The 24467-nt window shown below is 35.0% G+C and overlaps 1 protein-coding gene across 2 annotated transcripts in view; it reads left to right on the top strand.

Annotated features, from left to right (window-relative positions):
• The first annotated feature begins 467 nt into the window (after nucleotides 1–467).
• Nucleotides 468–24467, top strand: part of A1cf (APOBEC1 complementation factor) — a 46671-nt gene continuing 22671 nt past the window's right edge. For both annotated transcript variants that reach the window (XM_071610759.1, XM_027949242.2), the window contains exons 1-4: nucleotides 468–566; nucleotides 15934–16068; nucleotides 18087–18217; nucleotides 23614–23852. In XM_071610759.1, the coding sequence (XP_071466860.1) occupies nucleotides 468–566; nucleotides 15934–16068; nucleotides 18087–18217; nucleotides 23614–23852 (604 nt within the window). The remainder of the gene's footprint in view (nucleotides 567–15933; nucleotides 16069–18086; nucleotides 18218–23613; nucleotides 23853–24467) is intronic.

The following is a 24467-nucleotide window of genomic DNA, read 5'->3' as shown; positions in this document are numbered from 1 at the left end:
TGGATTGAGAATTAGTGACCTGCATACTAACAGGAGAAGGGGTACCACACATTTTCACCTTCTAAGTTTCAACTATACTGAACCTTTTAAAGCACCCTATTCTTTTCTTTAATATTTATTTTTTTAGTTGTAGTTGGACACAATACATTTTATTTATTTATTTATTTTTATGTGGTGCTGAGGATGGAACCCAGGGCCTCGCACGTGCTAGGCAAACGCGCTGAGCCACTACCCCAGCCCCTAAAGCACTCTATTCTTAAAGAGTACATTTAGTCACCTACTTTGTTTGTGTATGGCTGTTAGTTGCTTTGACTTCAATGACTTATTTGTAGAGAATGTTTCCTAAAGATATTCTTCATCAGAAGGACAAGTTTGGACTTGGCAAAAGTAATTTACTTAATTTATCTTAAATTTGATTTCAGTGAGCTACCCTAATTAACCTGATTTTTTGCTGATAATCACTCTCAATGGAATCAAATCACAAATCCGGGGATGGATTGAGCGGCACCCAGAAGGAAGCAGCCCTCCGCGCACTGGTCCAGCGCACAGGATATAGCTTGGTCCAGGTAGGAACTTCTTTTGACGTCTGCTGAGACTCGCCACTGAATTCGTACAGTGGTGGGAACATTAGAAGTCCTCAGATGCAAACTGTAAACTTATGTAACTCTTCACATGGCTGTCCTTTTCTGAAAGCGAAGAAAAGTGCATCCTTTCAGTTCTGTGGTGACTGGTAGGTGACAGGCCTTCTATTCTAGGTTATCCACTCAACCTTATCTTGTCACTTAAAAACAGAGTCAGTATCCACAGTCATACAGACTATCACAGTTTTGAAAAAACAATTAGATTATGAAAAGGCCAGTGGAATTTCCCATTCTTGGCAAAGAAGAACTAAACTAGTACTTCAGGAATCAGCAAAAGAGAACTTCATCGGAACTAGCCTTAGTTTCCAGAGAGATCCCTGAAGATATAGGAGGACTTCTGGGTATGGGTTCAAGAAATGAACTTTTGGCAGCCTACCTATTCTAGTTTTTTTTTTTTTTTTTTCTCAGAATACCTCCCCATCCAGCCTAGAATATTTAACACTAAATTTTGCCTGTGCCCTGACCAAACTATCCTATGTACATAATGAATATGCCACAGTGAATTTCACCTTAATGAATATCTATAATGCAATAATTTAAAAAATATAAATAAATAGAAGGACTAGCAGAGTAGAGGAAAGCAACCAGAGAAGGGATAAGAGAAGAGAAAGTGGAAAGTCCTAGGGACTGAATTGGAGAAAATTATATTCTATTGCATGCATCATTGTGTCCAAATGAAGTCCAATATTAGATACAACTATAATGCACTAATAACAATTTTTAAATAAAATAAAAAATGTCAATCTTAAAACAGTATTTATAGACATTGGTTATTAAGAATTGTCTGTATATTATCATTGCTATTATAAATTCTTCTAGAGAACTTATGCTGCACTGAAAAGCAAACCTGTTAGATACATATATTATTTAGTTGAATAAATAATGTTCTTTTTAAAGTAAGACAAAGTATTTTAAGTCCTCAGCTTTTGTCTTTCATCCACACACTTTTCCTACTTAACAAATCTAGGTACTATCATGAATATAAATATCATCCATGCCTAACCATAAAATATGCAACAGTGTCCTTTTATTAGATGTTCTTTTATCAGATAGTTGCAAAATATACAATTTGTTTTGACCAATTCTATAAATCATGACATGCTTCATTATATGTAATACAATGCTCAAAGTTATTTATATTCTTCATCTGAATGATCTTATCACCATTTCTCTTTCCCACGTATATCAGGATGGAGGGTGATTTTTCCATTTTCCTGCTTTATGCTTTACGCTCCCAATGCCAATTTGCTAACTGAGGTTTCTGGCTTGGAGTTGAACAGAAGGGAGAGAGAAAAGGAACAGGAGAAGAAAGGAAAGTTCTCATTTGACTAATGCTGCCTCTCAGACCCTGAAAGATATTGAAAGTTGTGGGCTGCTTTGTAGGATTGTCAGAGATGCCCTCCATCCCACAGTCACAGTCTTTCACCTGGCCATACTTTTCCCAGGTCAGCCTCTTTGTGTTGAACTCTTTTTGACACCAGGCAGTCCTCTTGGAGAGGAACAACAGAGGGGTTCCACAGGTAGTCATACTCCACTTCTCTAGAAACATTCACTCATTTTTTTGACCCAGGAAACTGGAAACCAAAGCAGCCAGCTCCCCTGGCCAATGTCAGGGCACTAGGCCACCTGACAGCTCACCTTTAGATATCTCAGGAGTGAGTGTGTTCCCACACAACCTGGTGTGTTCCCCAGATAAAAAGGCAAATATCCAGTGCTTTTCTTAACACTTTTTCCCTACTATAGGCAAAGGGAGGGACACCCTTCCCGACCAATCTCTACTGTGCAGGGAAAGTGAGACTCAATATTAACAGCAGTTGCCTCCAAACATCTTTGTGTAGACTCAAAAAAATCCTCTGTTTGTACAAGGCAGAAGCAACCCTCTTTTTAACTAATTATACCTGAGCAGAGGTTTTTAAAAGTTAAAAAAAAGTTATAGACTATAAAAATCTACAGAGCTTCCCCTATCACTTATAAAATTTCCTTTTAGGAAAGCTGAATAAAAATTTTAATCATTCACTATATGGAAGCACTTTAACTTTAGAAATAAAAATATTTAAAGTTTACTAATGATTTAAAAATGACATGACTTTTATGGTTTTGGAACAAGAAACATCAGCTTCTCCTTTGACTTAAATAAAGTCATCCATGGAAAAAAATTTTTTTAATCTTTTTAAAAAACTTAAGTAACACTCCTTAACTTTGAAGCATGATTTACTTTAAGTAATATTCATTAACAGAATGACTATTGGATCAGAAGTTCTCCAGTAACATGAAAGCCTAAAATTCTAAATACTCGTTATTTAGACTTACAACCTCTAATCAAAATGTAAATACACATGCAATTAGTTTCAAGTGAATTGAAAAAATATCTCCTGATATTAGCTGCAAAATGTGGGAAATCACTCAAATTTTCAAATCAGAAGGCCTATGATCTAACGTGTTCCCTACTATATACAAATTGTATGATCTTGAGCAAGGGATTTAACTACTTTAGGCCTTAATTTCCCAAAAGTACTCCCCTCCTCTACTGGGCATAAATCTGTGGTTCTAGTATTTTCTGAATCTGGTTATTAGTCAGCAGAGTCAGCAGACTGGACTATTTGGTTGAAGAAGTGAACCAGACATGTGTGAAGACATAGTCTTAAACTGGGTGACTTAGGGAAAATCTTTTAGTCTTCTTCCTACTCTGGATTATGGAAAAAACTATTATGATTATCAAATAAAGACAGCAACAGCAACATCAGGTTTTCCTTTTTTTTTTTTTTTTTTGAGAATCAGATTTACTTTATAAAACATCTCCATACAAAAATGAAGAAATTTCTTAATATAATTCAAGGAGCATACCCCTAAGGTAATGGTTTCAGAATTTTGTGGTATTTGCTAAGTGACAGCTTGGTAGATTTACTTTTGCTGTATCTTCACAGTCTCTGATATTAAATGTTAGCTTCTTCCAACACAAGAATTCAAAAACAGGGTGACAATGTTGTCTTCTCATCACTAGCAGCTATCAAAAATAGATTTTTCAAGTTACTTAATAATATGAGATAATCCTTTACATGGCAACTGATATAATAATATGTGCTTTTGAGGATTTAAAAGCATGTTTTGTGATTTTTTTTAATAATTGAATATTGATAGCTGAGAATTTTTATCAAAGTACTTTAGAAAATAAAAGAAAATTAACACAGAACCCTGTATATAGTAGGCATTGATAATAAATAGTATTGATAAAAATCATATAAAATTGACAAGTGCAAGCGTAAACTTTATAGTCGCACTATGCCATATAGAAAGAAATACTTGGGTTTTGCGCTATACAACATTAACACATAAACAGTTTTTGTCTCTGGGTATGGAATTATTTGTATGGGTTTATTTTTTTCCTAATTTTTCACTCCCAATTACACTTTCCAGACTTTCTAAAGCTAGTATATGTTTCTTTGAGAATCAAAGAAAAAAATCACATTATGATGGTCCTTGTTACAAGAATGGATTAATGGAGTGGGTCATAAACTCAGGTATGTGATGCTTCCTCTGCCTGAGATTTTCTCCTTAGACCCAGGAAAGTACATACTCACCAATGAGCATATTCAGAAAACTTTGGACCCAATGTGGGGTCAGTTTACATTAATCTTAGTTCTACTACTAGTATATTTATGTCTAATAAATATCACCCTCAAGCAGTTTGAGTACTTTTTAAAAGTAGACTCAGGATTATCATCATATATAATTTACATGATTTAAAATACAGTGTATATTAGCATTACTTGTTCAAGTATGCTATTTTATAATCTATTTTCTAAAAATTATTATAACCCAGTCAATGTTTATGAACAATGAGAATTGCATTCTTCTATTTATTTATGTTTGTTCTGGGGATTAAACCCAGGGGCCCTTTACTACTGATCTACAACCCCAGCCCTTTTTATTTTGAGACAGAGTCTCTCTAAGTTGCTTAGGGTCTTGCTAAGTTGCTGAGGCTGTCCTTAAACTTGTGATCTTCCTGCCTCAGCCTCCCAAATCACTGGGCTTACAGGTATGTATGTTCCATGACATCCTGCTCCTATTGCATTAATACACCAATGGTTGCCCTAAATGAACATCAATGGTTTTTTTTAACTTTGTTTTTCTGCTTGTTTCCTTATTCTATATTATTGAAACCAATGTGTTAGTGCTAGGTCTTAGGAGTACAGAAGTATAAAATGCATAGCCTGGCCCAAAGGGGACAGAGTAGATGAGATGAAAATTAACTTATCTAAAATTTAAAATGGCAATATTAGTCAGCCTCAAATGAGCAATGTAGTAAAAGTAACACAAAATATGAGTATACTTTTCTGTATAAGGCTCTATAAAAGTTTTTAAGCTTCCTTCAAAGAAGTAAGTGTATCCCTCCCGTCCTATTCATCAAGAACCAGCCCTCATTCATTCATTTATTAACTCATTTATTGATTCTCCAAAGAAAAACATGGTTTCTGCCTTCGTGGAGATTATTCTCATATGGAAGACAGAAAGTTAACAAATAAATAAAATAATTATAGGTAATAAATCCTGGAACATCATAAACCAGGTTGTGTGACAGAATATGTCAGGTGACCTTCTTCAGAAAAGATGGCATTGAAGCTGAGACTTAGAGGACAAAAGCAAACCTTGCAGTCAAGAAGATATTATGCATCAGAGGGGACCACTCCTTCACCAAAGTATTTGTAAAATGCTTGATCTTGGTGAAGTAAAGATTTTTATGAATCTTAATTTCAAAGATCTAGAGAGATTACAACAGATAAACAAGAGACTTTAAGTGGGCTTCGTTTACCCTTGGGATCAATCCCCTCAAGCTAAGAACAAAATACATTCTTTAATTTCCATCCCTCAAACTTTGCTTCAGATGCATTCTCTCTTATATAGAGTTTCAATGCAACTGTGTTTTGATTCTAATTTGTTCAACTCTTCAACAAATACCTACAAGCCATAGGTATAGAGGATAGTGTTACTTCAACATAGGTCTGGTTAGAATACCAATCCCCTTCTGATGGTAAAGGTAATCCCACCTAAATTAACTACCCTTCTCTAGTCTGGTATAATATACATTAGTAATTTTAATTGGGCCTATCAAACTGTCAAAGGTCAAACACAAAGAGAGGTTCCTGGAAAGTAGCTACAGAAAAAAAGCAAATAAAATATAAGGGAGTTTCAGTATGCCGAGCTGCAGACTTCACAGCAGAAACCTTACAAACCAGGAGGGAGTGAGATAATATATTCAAAATTCTGAAGGAAAAAAACCCACCTAAAATGAATACTATATCCAGCAAAACTATCCTTCAGAAATGAAAAGGAAAAAGCAAAACTTGGAGAATTCATCGCCACCTTGTTAAAGGGAATTCTGAAAAGACAAAAGAAGAACACTAATAAGTAAAGGGATAAAACTCACTGGTAAAATAAGGATCCAGACAAATTCAGAATACTCTAATACTATAATCATGATATGTAAACCACTAATATCTTTAGTATGAAGAGTAAAAGACAAAACTACTAAAATAATAACAAATATAATAATTTGTGACATTGAAAATTCAAAATGGGGGTAGGGGTTAAAGAATAGAAGTTTCAACTGGGCCTGGTGGAGCACATCTGTAATTCCAGCCATTTGGGAAACAAAGGCAAAAGGGTCATAAGTTCAAGTTCAGCAATAAGCCTGAGAACAGGAGGGGACCAGTAGATCATCAACTAAGAGAGATGCCATAGCATAAAATTAAAAAGGCTGGGGGTATGGTTCCATGGTAGAGCCCTTTCCTAGCATGTGCCAGACTCTGGGCTCAATCCCCAGTACCTTTCACACAAACAACAAAAAAAAGTAGTTTTCTTTCTTTCTTTCTTCTTTCTCCCCTTCTTCCTTTTTACATAATCAAAGTTAACTTCTTATCAGTTTAAAATAACCTGTCATAACTACAAGATGTTGTTTGTAAGCCTCATGGTAACCATGAAAAGCAAAAAAAATTATAATAATTTTTTTTAAAGCAAAGAAATCAAAACATACTACGAGAGAAAATAACGTAACCAAAAAGGAGACAGTGAAAGAGGAAAAAAGGGAATAATGTATCTACAAAATAACCAGAAAAAAAATTAACAAAATGGAAGTAGTATATCTTTACCCAACCATAATGGCCTTCAAGGTAAATGAATTAGGTTCTCCAATTAAAAGATACAGAATGGATGAGTGGATAAGAGAAAACAAGACCCAGCTATATGCTGCCTACAACAGACTCTCTTCATGTGTAAGGATACACATGAACTCAAAGTGAAGGGATGGCAAAAGATATTCCATGGAAATACACAGGGAGTAACTATACATTTATCAGACAAAATACACTTTAAGTTAAAAAAACTATAAAAAAGACAATATCATTAAATAGTAATAAATAAATCAATTCAACAAGAGACCATAACTAATACAATTAAACCAATAAGTAACTTTAGGACCCTGAGTTTACTAACTGATTTCATCTGAACTCATCCAGAGAAAAACTGATGGAAAAACACTGTGACATTGACAGTTTTTTCTAACCACTGCACACAAAAAAAAATTTAGGAACAGAAATAGGAATTTGACTTCATGGCAAAATATAGCTTCTGGGTCCTTTTTCTTCTATGGCTTGTTCTCACCACATGATCACATCCCTGCTATCCAAAGACTTAGGTCATTCACCAAGTACATGGATACCAGTTCTTTAAATAGGTAGCAATAAGCCTGAGAACAGAATGGGACCAGTAGATCATCACAGACTCATGCTTCCCTAAGCTTATCACTTTGGCTACCCATGGGCCAACTTTATTTTAAAGCTCAGAAGAAACCTAGCTTTTTTCTAGCCAGAGGTGCCAGAGTGTAGTGTAGAAGACCCCCAATGAAGGATCCCATTAAGGAGAATGTATGTGCCTAATATTTTTGTGAATTTCATCATCCCTAGAAGTATGTACTAGAAGCTATTTTCAAATAGACAGTCTAATAGAGCATTGGTATATAAAATCTTCAATGTATAATTCAAAATCTTTGCAAACTGCCCCTTAAACTTCTAGCACAAAGATTTCCTATTTATCAGATTAGAAACTAATGTAAACCTCATGACCCAAATATGAAGAAGCATGGACAGGAGGTTTAGACTGTACTCGCAGGCAACTTCAAGATGTTTCTAAGTGATATCTATTTGTTATTTCTGATCAGCAACCAAAAATAAGTGACTTCATCTTTGGAACCATTATAAGATGCAAAGACAGCTTTCAAACATAGCTAGACAGAAATTATTGAGATCATAAGCTGTGTCGTCATGTTTATAGGACTTCAGTGTCTGTAATCCTTTATAACATTATTTCAGATGTGCTGCACAGAGAACTGTGATGATGTTAAGTGGTACACTGCCAAGCATTAAGCAACCCTGAAGCATATATTAAGGAATTATTCCACTCTAAATCCTCCTTCAGGCTTTCTGATGAGAAAAGTTAGCTGATGGAGTCATGTCTTGAACAATCCCCCAACCTCTGCTCATCTTTTTAAACAAACAGTGTAGGACAAGGATCTTTTAGTAGATGACAGTTCCTTGCTAGAAGATGATCATGATTTTCCTCTTTCATAACTGTATCTGTAAGAAAATAATGGAATCTTCAGCTGCTTTAATAGAATTAGTTAATCCAAACAAGCAAACTGTATCTGTAAGTAAATAAAAAGTTAGATGGGCCTATTTGATAAATAATAATTACCTTTTAAATAAAAATTACCTTTCATTTGTGATAAATGATAATGATATAGATATTCTCCATCTATATAATGTATATATATATATCCTATAATATGTATTAATCCTATAGTGTACTCACATATGTTATTATATACGTATACATACACATATATAAATATATAAAATGTAGTATAAGTTTCTTCAATAGTGAATCAATGCAAAGAAAGTTGTTAAGTAATTAATAGAATAGATGTCAAGTAGATATGTATTTTCAACCAGAGATACACTAATTTTTAAAATTCCAATACATTACCCTGTAAGGCTTCCATTGATTAACTCATAAAACATCCTATGAACATTTTTCTGCATTTAAATATGGCATCAAAGTCAGCTTCCCTTTCATGAGCATCCTAGCACCCCACAGAACTCTTGCAAATGCCTAGTAAACCCCGCTTTTATTTATAGATGAAGAAATGAAAGAAAGGATTGAGTGCCTTGCCAAGTCCCTCAGCTTGTGAAAAATTAAAATTCACGGGTGTATGATAAAGAGAATAATGACTATATGAAATTTCTTGCATGCCAAAATCCAAGTGCAGTAGATGAGATTACCCTTGGCAGATGCTGAAGTGGGAAAAGACAGGAGAGCAATCATCTAAACCAGATGTTCCTTCTTATGTCTTTATCCACATGTGGACAGTTTTACATAACTTAATGGGATCTTCAGCTACTTTAATAGTATTAGTTAATCCAAAAAGACAAGCTGTATCTGTAAGTAAATAAAAAGTTAGATAGGCCTATTTGATAAATAATACATTCCCAAACCCCAAAAGGATGAACACATCACTAAAGCTATCACTGAGTGATTTCTTAAGTGCACATTAGAGGCTCCTGTATACCGAACACTGTGTCAAAACACATGTACAGAGCCAGAGGTAAGCATGAGCACAGCAACTCCTGGCCTCCGGAAGAAAATGTGTTCCACGGTCCATCATCATGCAAACCTCACTGCAAAACATAAGTAGGGAGTCATATATATATTTAATTGTAAATGAACACAATACCTTATTTTATTTATTTATTTTTATGTGGTGCTGAAGATCAAATCCAGTGCCTCACATGTACTAGAAAAGTGCTCTACTACTGAGCTACAGCCCCAGCCCCAGAAGAGAGTCTTAGTAGTGAGCTGGCATTTTACTTTTCCCTCCATTTAAACTAATATACATGTCATTGTTTTCTGACTTCAATTTCATGTATTCTTGAATTTAATATCCCATATGAATGGCAAAAACTTACATATAAAAAGTTTCATAAAACACAAGTCATTTTAAAAAGCCTGCTTGTTTGTGAATGCTTCAAATATTGATGTACAGAATCTCTAAGGGGTGGTTTGTAATACATAATCCTTAAAGGTAAAACAAAATTATTAAAATATGCTATTATTAAATGTGTCAATTTGACCAAAAAAAAAATAAAACCCTGATTTTTTGCTTTCATGAAACAACTAAAAGGATGAAATTAGGACTGTTTACCTAGGCAACAGAACTTAAATTGTCTATTCTTAGGATAATATCTGGCATTCATATTGCATATGCCTTGTAAGGATTATAGAAAAGAGCTATTAAGAGTAACACCAACTTACTGAGCATATAAAAATGTAAGTCACATAAATTATGCCCACTAAAAATTCCCAGTCTAAAAATAGATTTTGCCACCATGATGTCACCATTCTTAACAAGATGTAAAAATGAACAAATTGCACAAAACAGAGAATTATCCTTTATATAGAATCAATGAAATGAATGTTCCCTTTGGCACTGTCTCTTCTTTCCAGGCAACAAAACTTTCATAAGATTCAATGTAAAAATCACATCTAGGAGGGTCTTTTCAGTAGATTTTATTTAAGGCCCATTAGACTTGCTTTAGACCCCATCATATCATGAGGGATCTGGATATAAATGGAATGTAATTGAAATCATGTCTTATAAAAAGTTTTAGTCAATCTCACAAATTAACAAGTGGGAACCCCTAGTATAAACTCACGAACCACAACAGACACGATCTGGACAGATGTTCTTAATGTATTGGTCTCAACTCTGAGAACTACCCACAGCAGTTTTACACAGAACCACTGTCTTGAGTATGACAAGCAGAGAAATCTAGAAATGCCACCCAGTGTGGATAAATTGGCCAGGAACAGCAGCAAATACAAACCCAGTCAATTGGAAAATGGATAGAAGAACATCTGAAAGCAGTTTAGTTAGGACAAAAAAAGAGAAAGAAAAATATAAAGAACCAAAGAGAACCACTAAGATGATTACAGATTTATAATATCAAATCTGCAAAGATCCATTAAAAGAATCAAAATTACTAGTCAGAAAGAAAACAGATTGAATGAGGGTTCATCAATTAATAGCTTTCCAGTTTATGAATGAAATCATGTATGAGGAAGCTACTATCTGGTCTCCATATCTGGTGAAGCAGGCAATAACACACAGCATGTAGAATCATGAGGCTGGAAAGCTTGAGAAGAAAAGTCTTCACAACTGTTGAATAGTAAATACGCCATGAAGTTCATCCAAGAATCATGGAACCCTTATTCTAGTGTTTTCTCCAATAAATTAAACCACTTTGTCTTTGGACAATTCATGTAATGTCTCTGAGTTTTCTCATCTATAAAATGAGTATATGGGCTTAATCGAGAACCCAAAAAGCAGGAATATCTTGATGACAAACATGGACCTAGAATTCAGATTTTGTCTCTGCTGCTTACTGCTTGTATGAATTTGGATGAATTCTATGCCTTCAATTCCTTATCTTCGTGGGTTTGTTGAGAAAATTATTTAAGTTAATACATATAGAACACTTAGCACAGTGCCTGATTAACCAGGTTTAGCTGTTGTTTTGCTGCTGTAAATTTTAAGTGCAAATAACAAAATATAGTCTTGGCTAAGTAAGGAGAAACAGTTTATTAAAAGGATATTGGATTATAGCAATTTTGAACTTAGAGAACAAAATTCATGAGTGAGCTTTTAGGAATGAAACCTCCAAACACATCACAGATTTTTATAAGAAAATGTATACACCATTGCAGAATGCTCAACACTAAAGTTTCCACCACTGTGATTTCAGAACCAGAATTTAATTTTATTTTACTGTAAATCCATGGTCATCCCAGTTTTTTCAAGAGAAGTTGGAAAAGCAAGTATCTGTCAATTCAAAATTCTGCAGGAGAAAGAGGTTTTGCACAGATTCCCCAAATATATATATAAAAAATTCAGATGATTGGTGGCCAAATAAACTCAGTATTTTCAATTTTCATGCTAAGGCTTATTGCCCAGAATGATCTATTGAAAAAGACTGTCTGCTTTTATTGAAGGTCAAGAAGATGGTAGCCATAATATCTTTAAGACTCCATGACTCTGTTAAGAAGGATTTGAAATATCTGTGACAGGAAGGATTTCCAAATACTCTTGACATGCAAACTGAGTTACCGGGTAGGCTCAACACTCAATATTTAAAATAAAGCCACTGGATTTACAGTTAGAATTGGGTCCTCAATTTTTAATTTACACAGTTGAATTATGTATATGTGATTAATGAGAGAAACAAATTTCTAAGTCTTTGATTGGAAAAGTAAAAGTTCCCAGAGTTTAATAAACATCTTTTCATTTTTAAAAAAATCTGTATTTTCCTTTGAACTATTAATACATTCAGGCTGCTTAGGAGATCACATCCCATAAGAATGATATCAGCCGGGAGGGAAAAGAGCAGTTATAATTGGGCTTTATCTATTTTAAACTCTTCAACTATAAAAATAGGGCCTGCAATACCAGCAAACCAGAACCTGAACTGTCCTTTCTGAGTAACGGACAGCTATTCTAACCCCATGACTAAATCCCAAGGTCTGTCTTAAATAGTTCTGGACTTCTAACTACTGGCGCATTCCAACCCACTGGTTGGCTCAGCAAGCACATCTCCTCCACTTCATGAACTTAGAACATCTCTGGAACAGTCAGACTGTTTGCAATACCAAAGACTATTCTTGGAGAATTTTTTTCAAGTGTGTGTAGAAACCACAGAAACACAATTAATAAACTTTCTTAACCATCTTAGCTCATAAACAAATGAATCCTCTTACATCCATAATATGTACAAAATAGGGCTGGGGATATAGTTCAATTGGTATAGTGCTTGCCTTGCATGCACTAAGCCCTGGGTTAAATCCCAAGCCTCCTCCCCCCGCAAAATATATATATATATACACACACATACATACAAAATTATATATATATATATATATATATATATACACACACACACACACACACACACACACACACATACAGAGAGAGAGAATAGCTTGGTGACAATTTTAGCAATTATAACAAGAAAGTTGAAGGCAAAATTAGAAATGTCTATCTGTTGGTTGCCTGTTTTCAAACTATCAGATAAAGTGTGTCAAATCAGAAATTCTGAAAGAGCCACTCTACTCTCATGGGACGAGGGCTTGATTTCTTCAACCTAACAGGTAGAAATACTGCCAAATTTATACTAAATTTATTACAATGATCTATTGAATGTTATAGACATCTAAGATATACAGAAATGAACACAAAAGGCATTATCATTAGTCAAGTGGAAAGACATTGCTCAGGCAGAACTGTGATTGGCAATAAATAGGCCTCTCTGGAAGATGTTCTCCCCAAAATTTGGTGTTTTAAGATGATTGAAAATTGGAAAGGATTTTAAATGCAGCAGAGAGTTTGCTATTTAATAACATGATAAACTTTTTCATAAATAAGGATTATTTTAATGTATGCATGTGTGGTAAGGCTCAGGCTTCCCTATATCAAGGCAGCAACATTAAGTTAATAAACCCAGGCCTACTTCCTAGGTCCAAATCCTGGCTTTTCTACCCCATAACCATGTTAGCTCAGCAAGTTGCTCTATGGAATTCATGCTTTCTGTAAATTAGGGTGAAAAAACATCACTAACCCATGACATTGTTCTGAGAATTAGATCACCATCTAGCATACAATATGTGCTACATAGGTATTTGTTAGAGAATAAGAAAATCAATGACTAAAACCTTCAATATCTCTACCAATGTCATATTTTTATTGAGAGCACTAAATGCTTAAGTTTTTTTTCCTAAAAGCACGAAATACTTAAATTCTTAGATTTGTCAGTGACACCACAGTTTCACTTTCTTACAAGGAGTACTGGGTACTCCTGTAAGAATATAGGGTCAGGAAAAAATTACAAGAATTCTATAGTCAAATTTTTAAGAATTCAGTAAAATGAAAAGTATCCAATTGCCTGAAACAAGAAATATCAAGGCAAGATGGAACATTCATCTATCAACCTTTCATATTATTTAAAGCAAGATGGTTATATTATCAAGAATCTAAAAAGGGTCTCGACCACAGACATCATGTAAATTCTGTGATCCAAACAGCCTTTGTGCAAACTTTACAAAGTAATTAAGAAAGCCAGGTGTGGTTGAGGCAGGAGGATTGCCAGTTCAAAGTCAGCCTGAGCAACTTAGTGAAGCCCTAAGCAATTTAGAGACCCTGTCTCAAAATTAAAAAAAAAAAAAAATTTAAAAAGCGTTGGGATGTGGCTCAGTGTTTAAATGTCCCTGAGTTCAATTCCCGGTACTTATTAATAATTAAGAAAGAGTCAAGTTGGTGTAAATGTTTAACAGAGATACTAAAAACTGTTTTACACTAATTTTTTAATTCAATAGATATTTTTTAAAGAGAGAGAGTTTTTTTTAATATTTATTTTTTTAGTTTTCGGCGGTCACAACATCTTTGTTTGTATGTGGTGCTGAGGATCGAACCCGGGCCGCACGCTTGCCAGGCGAGTGCGCTACCGCTTGAGCCACATCCCCAGCCCTCAATAGATATTTATTCAGTGAATAAGATCATATTTCAGGGGTCTTGTCACAATTAATAGTTTATCTAATAGGTACTTACAGTAGATTGCTATGTTTAATCCTTACAGCAACCCTCTGAAAATCCCTTTTCCAAATTTCTTAAGGTTTGATATATTTAGAATTTCAGAAATTTTTGTTTTTTTAGAAAGGCAATATGTTGCAATCTCAGAGTGACTTGGGGACACAACAGCTATCACAAAAAACAATGTCTTTAAAAAACTAACATAATTTAAAAGTATAGATAGAAAAATATTTGGAAAAGCAGACTGAAGTTTTTAATAGTAACTACTTCTCATGGGGAATAAAATGATATATTGAGGCATTTTTCTTTTTATTTTATACATTACTATTTTTTTCTCCAACATGTATCATCGTATAGCATAAAACATCCTAAAATATTAATTGTGAAGTTAGTAGAATGCTGACATTTGGTCCCTTATATTTTCCTTTTTCCAAAAATCACAATAAAATGTAATGACCTGAGCTCTAACTGTGCCAAAGTGCAAAGTAATTTGTTTATCTTTCCCCAGCAAATGAACTATTAAAGATCAATAGCAGTGGATTAGGCCCATACTTTCCTTTGGTCTTTAACCTCTATTAAAACAAAGATAGCACTGCAGAAAAACACCATCATTACTCCTCCCCAAAATAAATTTTAAAAGAAGTAGTAGTAGTTAATTCAGTTTGAGCTGAGAATATCATTATTCGCCACATAAAGAGCCAACATTAGTAAAAACTTCTTAGGATCTTATCAGCTTTGAAAATAGATTCAAATCCCTCACTAGCTACCCTCCAAATTAGTCAATGAACCTCTCCAAATGTAAATCTTAAGTTAGGAAGCGACCCAAATCCAAGAAAGCAAAAAAGAATTAATAACTGTTAAGCACATATCACAGTCATATCATGCATATTGATGAATTGTCTCCTCCAACCCAAAGCTGATATTACCTCCATCTTACATATAAGAAAACTGAGGTCTAGAGGAGTTAAGTCATTTGTGAAGGTTCCACACCCAGTGAGCAGTGGAGCCAAGAAGTAATTCCAGGACATTTGCTACCACCCTACATAGCCATCAATGTTAAATCAGAGTCCTGAATATAGTCAGCTCATTTGGTAATCAGATTTTTGGTGAGTACATAACAATAGGAAAAAATAATAATTCCTTAATTTGTTAAGATATCAATGCTAGATATTCTTGTCATAATAATTTTTAAATGTATTTTTCCAGCACTTTACAATTTTTAACAATGCTTATCTCAAGCAAATCTCTGAACACAAACCATGGTATTATAATTCACATAAAAGAGACTTCAGGGGCTGGGGTTGTGGCTCAGCAGTAGAGTGCTCGCCTCGCACGCACGGGACCCTGGGTTCGATTCTTAGCACCACATAAAAATAAATAAATGATATAGAAGTATTGTGTCCAACTGCAACCAAAAAAATTAAATATTTTTTTAAAAAAGAGGGAAACTTTACCTTTTGCCCTCCAACCAGTCAAATATTATTACCTGAGAATGATAAATATGTTCCTTATTGTGAATGATTTTTTTAAATGAAATTAAGGAAATGAAACTAAAGATTTTATTGTTTTCTTCTCTCCTTCATATACATCCCCCTGAATTTGCAGGAAAATGGACAAAGAAAATATGGTGGCCCTCCACCTGGTTGGGATGCTGCACCTCCAGAAAGAGGCTGTGAAATCTTTATTGGAAAACTTCCCCGAGACCTTTTTGAGGATGAACTTATCCCATTATGTGAAAAAGTGAGTCCGAATTTAATATTTAACTCTTCTTATCTTTCAAAAGGAAAATACTACTTACTTTGCATTGCTTTTTCTCATGTCTTTCCTGGTCAGTGAAGGCTTCTCTTCTTTTATTTTTTTTGTACCGGGATTGAATTCAGGGGTACTCCACCACTGAGCCACATCCCCAGCCCTATTTTGCATTTTATTTAGATACAGCACCTCACTTTTGCTGAGGCTGGCTTTGAACTCATGATCCTCCTGTCTCAGCCTCCTGAGCTGCTGGGATTACAAGTGTGCACTCACACCCTGCTTTGTTTCTCCTCTAATTGCCATTCTTTGACAAAGTTAAAGCCTTTCTAGTCATTAGTGACTATCCCTCCTTGACTCAGCTCTCTGTCCTGTTACTTATAGAAACTGATGGCGCTCAGATTTATATCTTGTCGCCAATCCGTCCACTGATATGACCATCTGACATCAATGTGTCTATCAAACCAGAAAATTACTACAATAGTCTATCTAAAAATAAGTTATTGCTCCAACTTGACATTTTAATATAATGTTATCAGTGTAGCATTTTCACATAACAACATTGTATATGTTTTTCATAGCTCAAACATACACCTGTACATACTAACTCAGAATAAAAGTTTCTTCTTTCTAAAAGTCTGAATTTCTTATTAATGAAATGAATATCAGTAAGATTAAAACAGGGTTTCTCCATGTCATTATGTAACTATTAAGGCATAAATTTTTCTCAGTTTTGATTCCAAATTATAATTTTGTAAACTCAAGATTAAAGGGAAAATAAAAAATTAAAATTTATTTTAATAACTTATCAAGAAGCTTTTAGCAGCAACTACATTTCAGGAAAATTTAGTAAATATGAGAATTTAATTTTTCTTATGAATGCCAAAATCAATTGTGTGCGTGTATACACACATACATGTGTGTGTAATTCAACCTCAGATTCAAAATCACACCTAATTTTATGTATACAATCTCAGTTGGCATATAGACAAATTATAAGCACCTAACCCTGTAAGAATTTTATATTCTTAAACTGAAAATGAGCATCTCAAAAATCTGAAACACAGATGAAACATGTTCATGTTTTTACCTAGTAAGAACAGAAGGAAAAAAAAATGTTCATCACTGAGTACTTTAGTGGGGCAGCGTGAGACTGAGCAGAGGAGCCACCAACCACTAATGTGAAGTGCTCTTCATAACACTTCTCTGCACACATGCCCACACCTATTTGGATCACCCTTGTTACAGCCCCAAGAGAATGAACTTCTGAGTCTGGGTGGCTAGAGAACACTTGGGGTGCAGGAAGGAGTAGAACATGGGCAAGCAGAAGAGCTGTAGCCAGGGGCAGAGTGAATGCTCTTCTGTTATGGAGGTACTAGCCCGATGTCAGCTGTATTGAGATTAGCATTTGCTTTCAGCCCACACACTGAGAAAATGACAGCACTGCCCAGACCATCCTCTGAAACTCACCTGTGTTTATACTGATGTCATGGCAGGGGGAAATACTGCAGCCACATAGTTTAGCAAGATCCCAAATGAGTGTTCCTGGTCTTTGTTTTAAATATCAGTGATAGAGTATGACCAAGTAAAGGTCAAACTATGGAGACCTCAGAAGCTAAATTAGAAGCCATGGACAAATCTTTTAAGAAATTGTACTTCTGATGACAAATGAGGTTTCAGATTCCTAAAACATTGCATAAATCTCCAGATAATAGTGTGATGAAAGGTCATTTTCTCTGTCAAAACATATTTGGTTAACTCAGGCTGAAATGCCACTTGTATATATTTTCTTTATTTAACTTGACTTTTCCCATGAGTCACATAATTAATCTCAACAAAGCATAAAAATATGTAAACCATTCCACATGAGATGCAAATACCAAACACTGGCAGGAGGCGGAATTCAGAAAACATTAAGTGGGTGTGTATGCGCGCGTGCACACATGTGCACATGTTTATTTAGAAGTACAAGTATATAAATGTGAATTTTCTGTTTCTATTACTTATAGATTGGTAAAATTTATGAAATGAGAATGATGATGGATTTTAATGGCAACAATAGAGGATATGCATTTGTAACATTCTCAAATAAATTGGAAGCCAAGAATGCAATCAAGCAACTTAATAATTATGAAATTAGGTAAGACTGACATCTTCTAAATTAAAATTGCATCAGACAATGCACTTGTATCTATTTTTCTATCAACTTTGTCCAATAGGGCATATGGACAATATAGTCAAGCCAGAAATTAAATGTTAGATCTGTTATTTGGTGAAAATAAATCTGGTTAAATATTTATTTAATATTAATGCTTCATGATATGCCCAACCAAGTTCTGTTGTATGTTCAAAGAAATGAAATTTACTAATTTATCAATTTCATAAGTATGTACTGGGTACTGTTCCAAATACTGGAAATACATAAAGGTACAATTCCTTGTCTTTATAGTAAATAAATATATAAGATTATGTAAAATGGTATGAAAAAAATCAACCAGGGATGTGATATGGTTGTGCAAGGAGTTGGTTAATTTAATTTGGTGCATTTAAGAAAATATTCTCTAGGAAAGCAAATTTTGATCTGAGATTTTAATGAAAAGATGCAGCCCTGACAGGCCCAGAAGAAGATTATTGTAGAAAAGAACAGCAAGTGCAACCTTCCCAAAATGAGAAACTTGATATGTTTGAAGGACAGGAAGAAAGTCCATGCCTCCAGAAAAGAGAGAAAGGATGTTGTAAGCAACACAGTTGGAGAACCTTGCTCTCTGTGATGAAGATTTGAATAATATCTAAATAGGAAGGGGAAGTCGTAGGAGGATTTTAATGAGATGTATGGTTTTAAAATATTACTCGCGCTGTTGGTTGAAGAACAGATTACAGCAAAGTGAGGACTAAAAGAGAGAAGCGATGCAGAAGGCTCCTACGTAGCCTAGATCTAGACAAGAGATGACCATGAGTGGACAAGGGGTCATTGGTGGAAGTGACCAAAGAGGCTCACATCTGGAATACACTGTGGAGGCTTAGGAGACAGGCCTGCTAGATATTTGATTTAAAGGGAGAGAGCATTCAGAACTCAGTGGAGTCAGGAGAGAGGTAATAGTTGGAGTATAAATTGGGAATCAGCCAAATATAGATAGGAACTACAGGAGAGTTCCAGGATATAATTGATCCTGTGCAACCAATCACCTGTTTTTATAAAATGGAAGCAGCTAACTTTATATAATTGAATGAGTTCTAAAAACTTTACTTGAAGGAAAAACTGTCATAAATTCCTTCTTTAAAAAGGCCCTGAGCCACCTGGGAGGCAGATTAGTATAGCAGTGAAACAGCAACAGCTTTGGGGTCATCCAGGCTTCACTGGAGAGTGCCAACAAGTAACTTTATCTCTCTGTGCCTCAACTTCCTCACCTATAAAATGGGGATAATATGTGATTCATAGGTTTTATTGTGAGTATATTATACATGTTTTGCAATGTTTAATCCAGTATTTGGGATTCAGTAGTAAGTCAACAAATGATAAAAAAATTAGCACAGGTCATCAACTGTTAGGTGCAATTTTTCATATCTATTTCCTTTTTGAAATTCAGATGCACATTAAGATTGATAGACTATTAACTCTGATGAAGGCAGAAAGAAAAGATTTCCCACTTGTATTTTTCTCCCACTTTCAACAAACCAAAATAAGTCATACATTATCTTTATAATTCTCTAGTCAATCAACTACTCAGTCATTTTTCTTGAACTCTTTATCCACAGGAAAAGCAGAGGGATTTGACAACTACTATTGTCCTAGCTATTTCAATACCAAGGTTGGACTTTGGAGCAGAGTTGTTTTCTCTGTTGGAGAAAACAGAAAGGGGGCTTCCTTCCCACACATGCCTTCCTGAACCCAGAAGAGCTTAGTGCAATGTGTAAGGGATTGTTTGAAATAAGAATCAGGAGACCTTAGGTCTAGCTAAGGTTCCTTTGGACAAGTCCTTTGATTTCTTTGAATATCACTTCTATCATTAACATCTGATCTTGGAACACAGAGAATAGCATTCACTAAAGTGCTTTGGAAAGGGCTACACAAAACTATATTAAGATATACCCTAATACTATATAGTGATGCATATGTACACATACAGTATAATACTACATAGCAATTGCAAATTTTGACAATTATACCCAGGAGAAGATTATTGCAGAAAAGGACAGCAAGTGCTATGCTATGTAGTATTAGAATTTATGTATAGTTTATTTATAGTATTATAATACTACATAGCCATTGCTATGTAGTATTATATTTTTGTGTAGCCCTTTCCAAAGCACTTTAGTGTATGCTATTCTCTGTGTTGCAAGATCAGGTGTTAATGATAGGAGTGATGTTCAAAGAAATCAAAGGGCTTGTCTAAAGGAACTTTAGCTAGAGTAAGTACATATAGTATACATATGTGTTGCCATATAGTATTATAGTCTACGTATGTATAATATACATATACATTGCTTATAGTATTATATAGTATATATAGTATTATAAGCATATGTATACTATATATAGCAATATGGTATTATAGTATATTTTTATATAGTATATAACTTAATACTAGAGTTATGTGATGTCAGAGATTAAAGATTCCCAACTCCTTGGTTTTTCATGAAACTTGGACTTACTAATAGTAAGACTTAGTCCCAAAAGGGCTTTTGAGTTGAGATACAAGTGGATTTGGCCAGGTAGGGAATCAATAGAATTTGTTGTATCTACTTAAAACACTGTTACTCACTGGGGCATGTTAATACTTTTGAAAATAGGATATAAAAAATTAATATGATCACTCGACCATGGTCACTGTTAATTAGCAGTATCCTCTGAATTTCAGTGTCTTGCCTGTGAAACGGAGATAAAAATATACCTGCCTCATGGAGTATTATGAAAAATAGATGAGATAATACACATAAATCTCAGCACCTGACACACTTTGGCTGCTCTATAAAAGTCTGCTGATAATTATGATGGTGATGAGAGAGGAAGAGGGAGAAAAAGGAGAAATGTGACAAAGAATTTGGAAAGACAATTAGTACCTAATGTTGCAGTCAAAGTTTCAGTTGGATGCCAGAAGCACGGCAAAGGCACAGAAATACTTTACAAATTTGGGAGTGAGATCAATAGAATATGAAATAGCTGAAGAGTTCCCAGAGCCACCCTCACGACTCCCACTCTGCCTTGGATCTGTCCTGCCAGAGAGAGGACCTTGTATAGCTCTTATCCACATTGTCATACCATCTTCCTCCTCATCAAATATTCACTGAACAGCGTCTAGATGCCAGGCTTTTGGAGACATTAAAGTCGTGCCCTCAGCTTTTGAAAGACGACTCTGTCTCCAAGCAATTCTGGGAAGGTTCCTAATAAACCACATACATTTAAAATTAGGAAACAGAAACTCTAGGCTCCCCCTGCTGGTAACTGATAGCCAGATTAGCCCTCTAAGTATTAAAAACATTTTTATTTCTAATTAAATGTCTTAGAAGAGAAAGGGGTTTTATCTTTTTTTAAAGTTCATTTTTAAAAAAATTAACAATTGGAAGATTACTTTATCAACCTTCCCTCCACCAAGACACCATATTCCTTGGACAAAGCTCAACTTTCTGAGATGAATTTGTCATGGATCTAATATGTGGTCCTTGGTTTTTCAGCAAAGCACAGGAAGCAACTAAGACTGTGGCCCAAACCTGGTCAGAATCCCTGCCATACACCTTAGAGCCACTAGTTCACAGAAAATTAGACCAATCTCCCACTTACCTGGTTGAGAGCTTTTATTCATGGCTAATAAATAGTTTCTGTTAAGGATACTATATCCATTTTTTTTTAATTTTTTTTAAAGAGAGAGAGAATTTTAATATTTATTTTTTGGTTATCGGCAGACACAACATCTTTGTTTGTATGTGGTGCTGAGGATCAAACCTGGGCCGCACACATGCCAGGCGAGCGCGCTACCGCTTGAGCCACATCCCCAGCCCAAAAAAATTTATTTATTTATTTTAGTTTTCGGTGGACACAACATCTCTATTTTTTAAATTTTTATGTGGTGCTGAGTATCGAACCCAGTGCCCCGCGCATGCCAGGCGAGTGCATTACCACTTGAGCCACATCCCCAGCCCCCTATATCCATTTTTAATAACTTAAAAATTATATGGCCCAATACACAACACATGGAAACATTAGAAAGTACAAAGTTAAAATAATTCTTCCATAACAGAAGTGCTTAAATATAACCCCTATGTTGACACAATATTGCCTTTCTATATTTTCTATATTTTTTTACATTTTTAATCAAAATTGCCTTCTCATGTACTTATCTTACAGACTTTTTTTTTAACTGAGAATAATATAGTAAACTGACTATTTTAAATCAATAAGTGTTCTTCTATGTTACTACTTTCGATGATTGCAGAGCATTTTTGGTAAAAATGTCCATCTCTTTTTTACCAGTGATTCCCAGCCAGGAGCAGTACTGTCACACTAATGACATTTACAAAGGGGGAAGGCATTTTTGTATGACCTGATGGATGACTACTGGCATTATGTGGACAAGAACCAGGAATGAGAAACATACCATAATGTACAAAGAGAAAACATCTAGTCACAAAGTCAATGATATCTCAATCAAAATGCATTAAATCAGTTTCTTACTATAAAGTATTGCTTACTTCCAATATGGCGGTTACTCTAAATGACAATGAATACCTATGCATAAAAGCTTAGCGTTCCTCTCTATTTACTAAGGGCACACTCCCAGAAGGGGCATTATTTGGTCTAATAATATACACACTTAAGACTTTCGAACGATTTTCCCAAATGTGCTCTGGAATAGTTGAACCCATCTCTCCTCTGACCATAAAGGTAATCTTCACTTTGCTAACAAACAATTTTTCACAGCAAAAGAAACAGTATCTGAGGGCCTAGAGGCCAGTTTCATTCTTTCAAATCTATAATAGCTTCATCAAATCACTTAATTTCTTGGAGTCTCAAGTTCTTCATCTGTAAAATGGAAATAACACCTACTCTGCCCATTTCATAGGCTCCTTTGTATGAGCCAAATAAGCTAATATGTAAAAGATGTTACAGCATAAGGGACCATTTTTAATAGCTATTGTGTTGGAATAGTTTCTCTCTGTGACTGGAAAAGAAATGGAACATGAAGAGTTGTACCCCAAACACCTGCAGGACAAGCAGGGGACATGAGGAATGTGGGGCAGGTGTAGCAGCCTCAGCGTTAGGGGCCAATCAGAGAATGTCATGGACACAACTCATCGATCCACTTCTGGGCTAAAAAAGAACAGATGCTACTCAGTTTTACATCATTTTTCCCCTTTAAAAATTACTGACACATCTCCTGATCTCCCAAAAGAAGCCAAAAACTCCATAAATGGTTTTAACACTATGAAGACCAAATACCTCTCTGGCCCAGGGCCATACATTTACAACCTCCACAGTAAACCTTAACCATCATGTTAAAACAATGATCTTTGTCAATCAAAATGCCTGTTCTTTTGCAGAAATGGGCGTCTCTTAGGGGTCTGTGCCAGTGTGGACAACTGCAGATTGTTTGTTGGGGGAATCCCGAAAACCAAAAAAAGAGAAGAAATCTTATCGGAGATGAAAAAGGTCACCGAGGGAGTCATTGATGTCATCGTCTACCCAAGTGCTGCAGATAAAACCAAAAACCGGGGCTTTGCCTTTGTGGAATATGAAAGTCATCGGGCAGCTGCCATGGCCAGGAGGAAACTGTTACCAGGTTAGCAAACCCCTCCTCAAACACCAGGCTTCTCCTCTCCATCCGGCGGGCCTTAGACTGCTGCCCTGCTCTCTGAGCAAAGAAAGCAGTGATTGCTCTTTCTTGTTTTCTTTTACATCCTTATGTTGTATATTCAACTTTTCATCTTTCTTATTTATTGCATACTTGATTCAGTTCCCTGAAGTTTGCACAGATGGAGTTTGAAAACATTCATTCTGTGCCTTAGGTCTAATTTGCATGCACTGGAGAAGTCTAAAACTTTAAGCTATAGCAATCCTATTAATGAATCTTTAAAGTGAAGAATCTTCTAAAAATTAAATATAACAATCAGTTATTTTGCATATAAATTATGTTTCAGGCTTATTAAAAATAGAATATATTATCCATTATAAAGTAGACGTAATAAAACTGCAAGTAATCTCAATGACAATTAAGTGATGTACTTTTATTATGACTCCCTGATGTCTAATAATTTCGGTCTAAATGAGAGAAAAGAAGCCCTTCTTAAAAGGGCACCTTTGTTGGGTATTCCAGTCACAGGGCAGGTCCCCTTCTGGGAAAAACAACAAGTTCCTGAATTTAAGACTCCACCAAGACCCTATTTTAGTCAGATCA

The sequence above is a fragment of the Marmota flaviventris genome, chromosome 4 (assembly GCF_047511675.1).
Source record: "Marmota flaviventris isolate mMarFla1 chromosome 4, mMarFla1.hap1, whole genome shotgun sequence".
Classification (NCBI taxonomy): domain Eukaryota; kingdom Metazoa; phylum Chordata; class Mammalia; order Rodentia; family Sciuridae; genus Marmota; species Marmota flaviventris.
The sequence above is the reverse complement of the archived record's forward strand: the minus strand, read 5'-3'. Positions and strand labels throughout refer to the sequence as shown.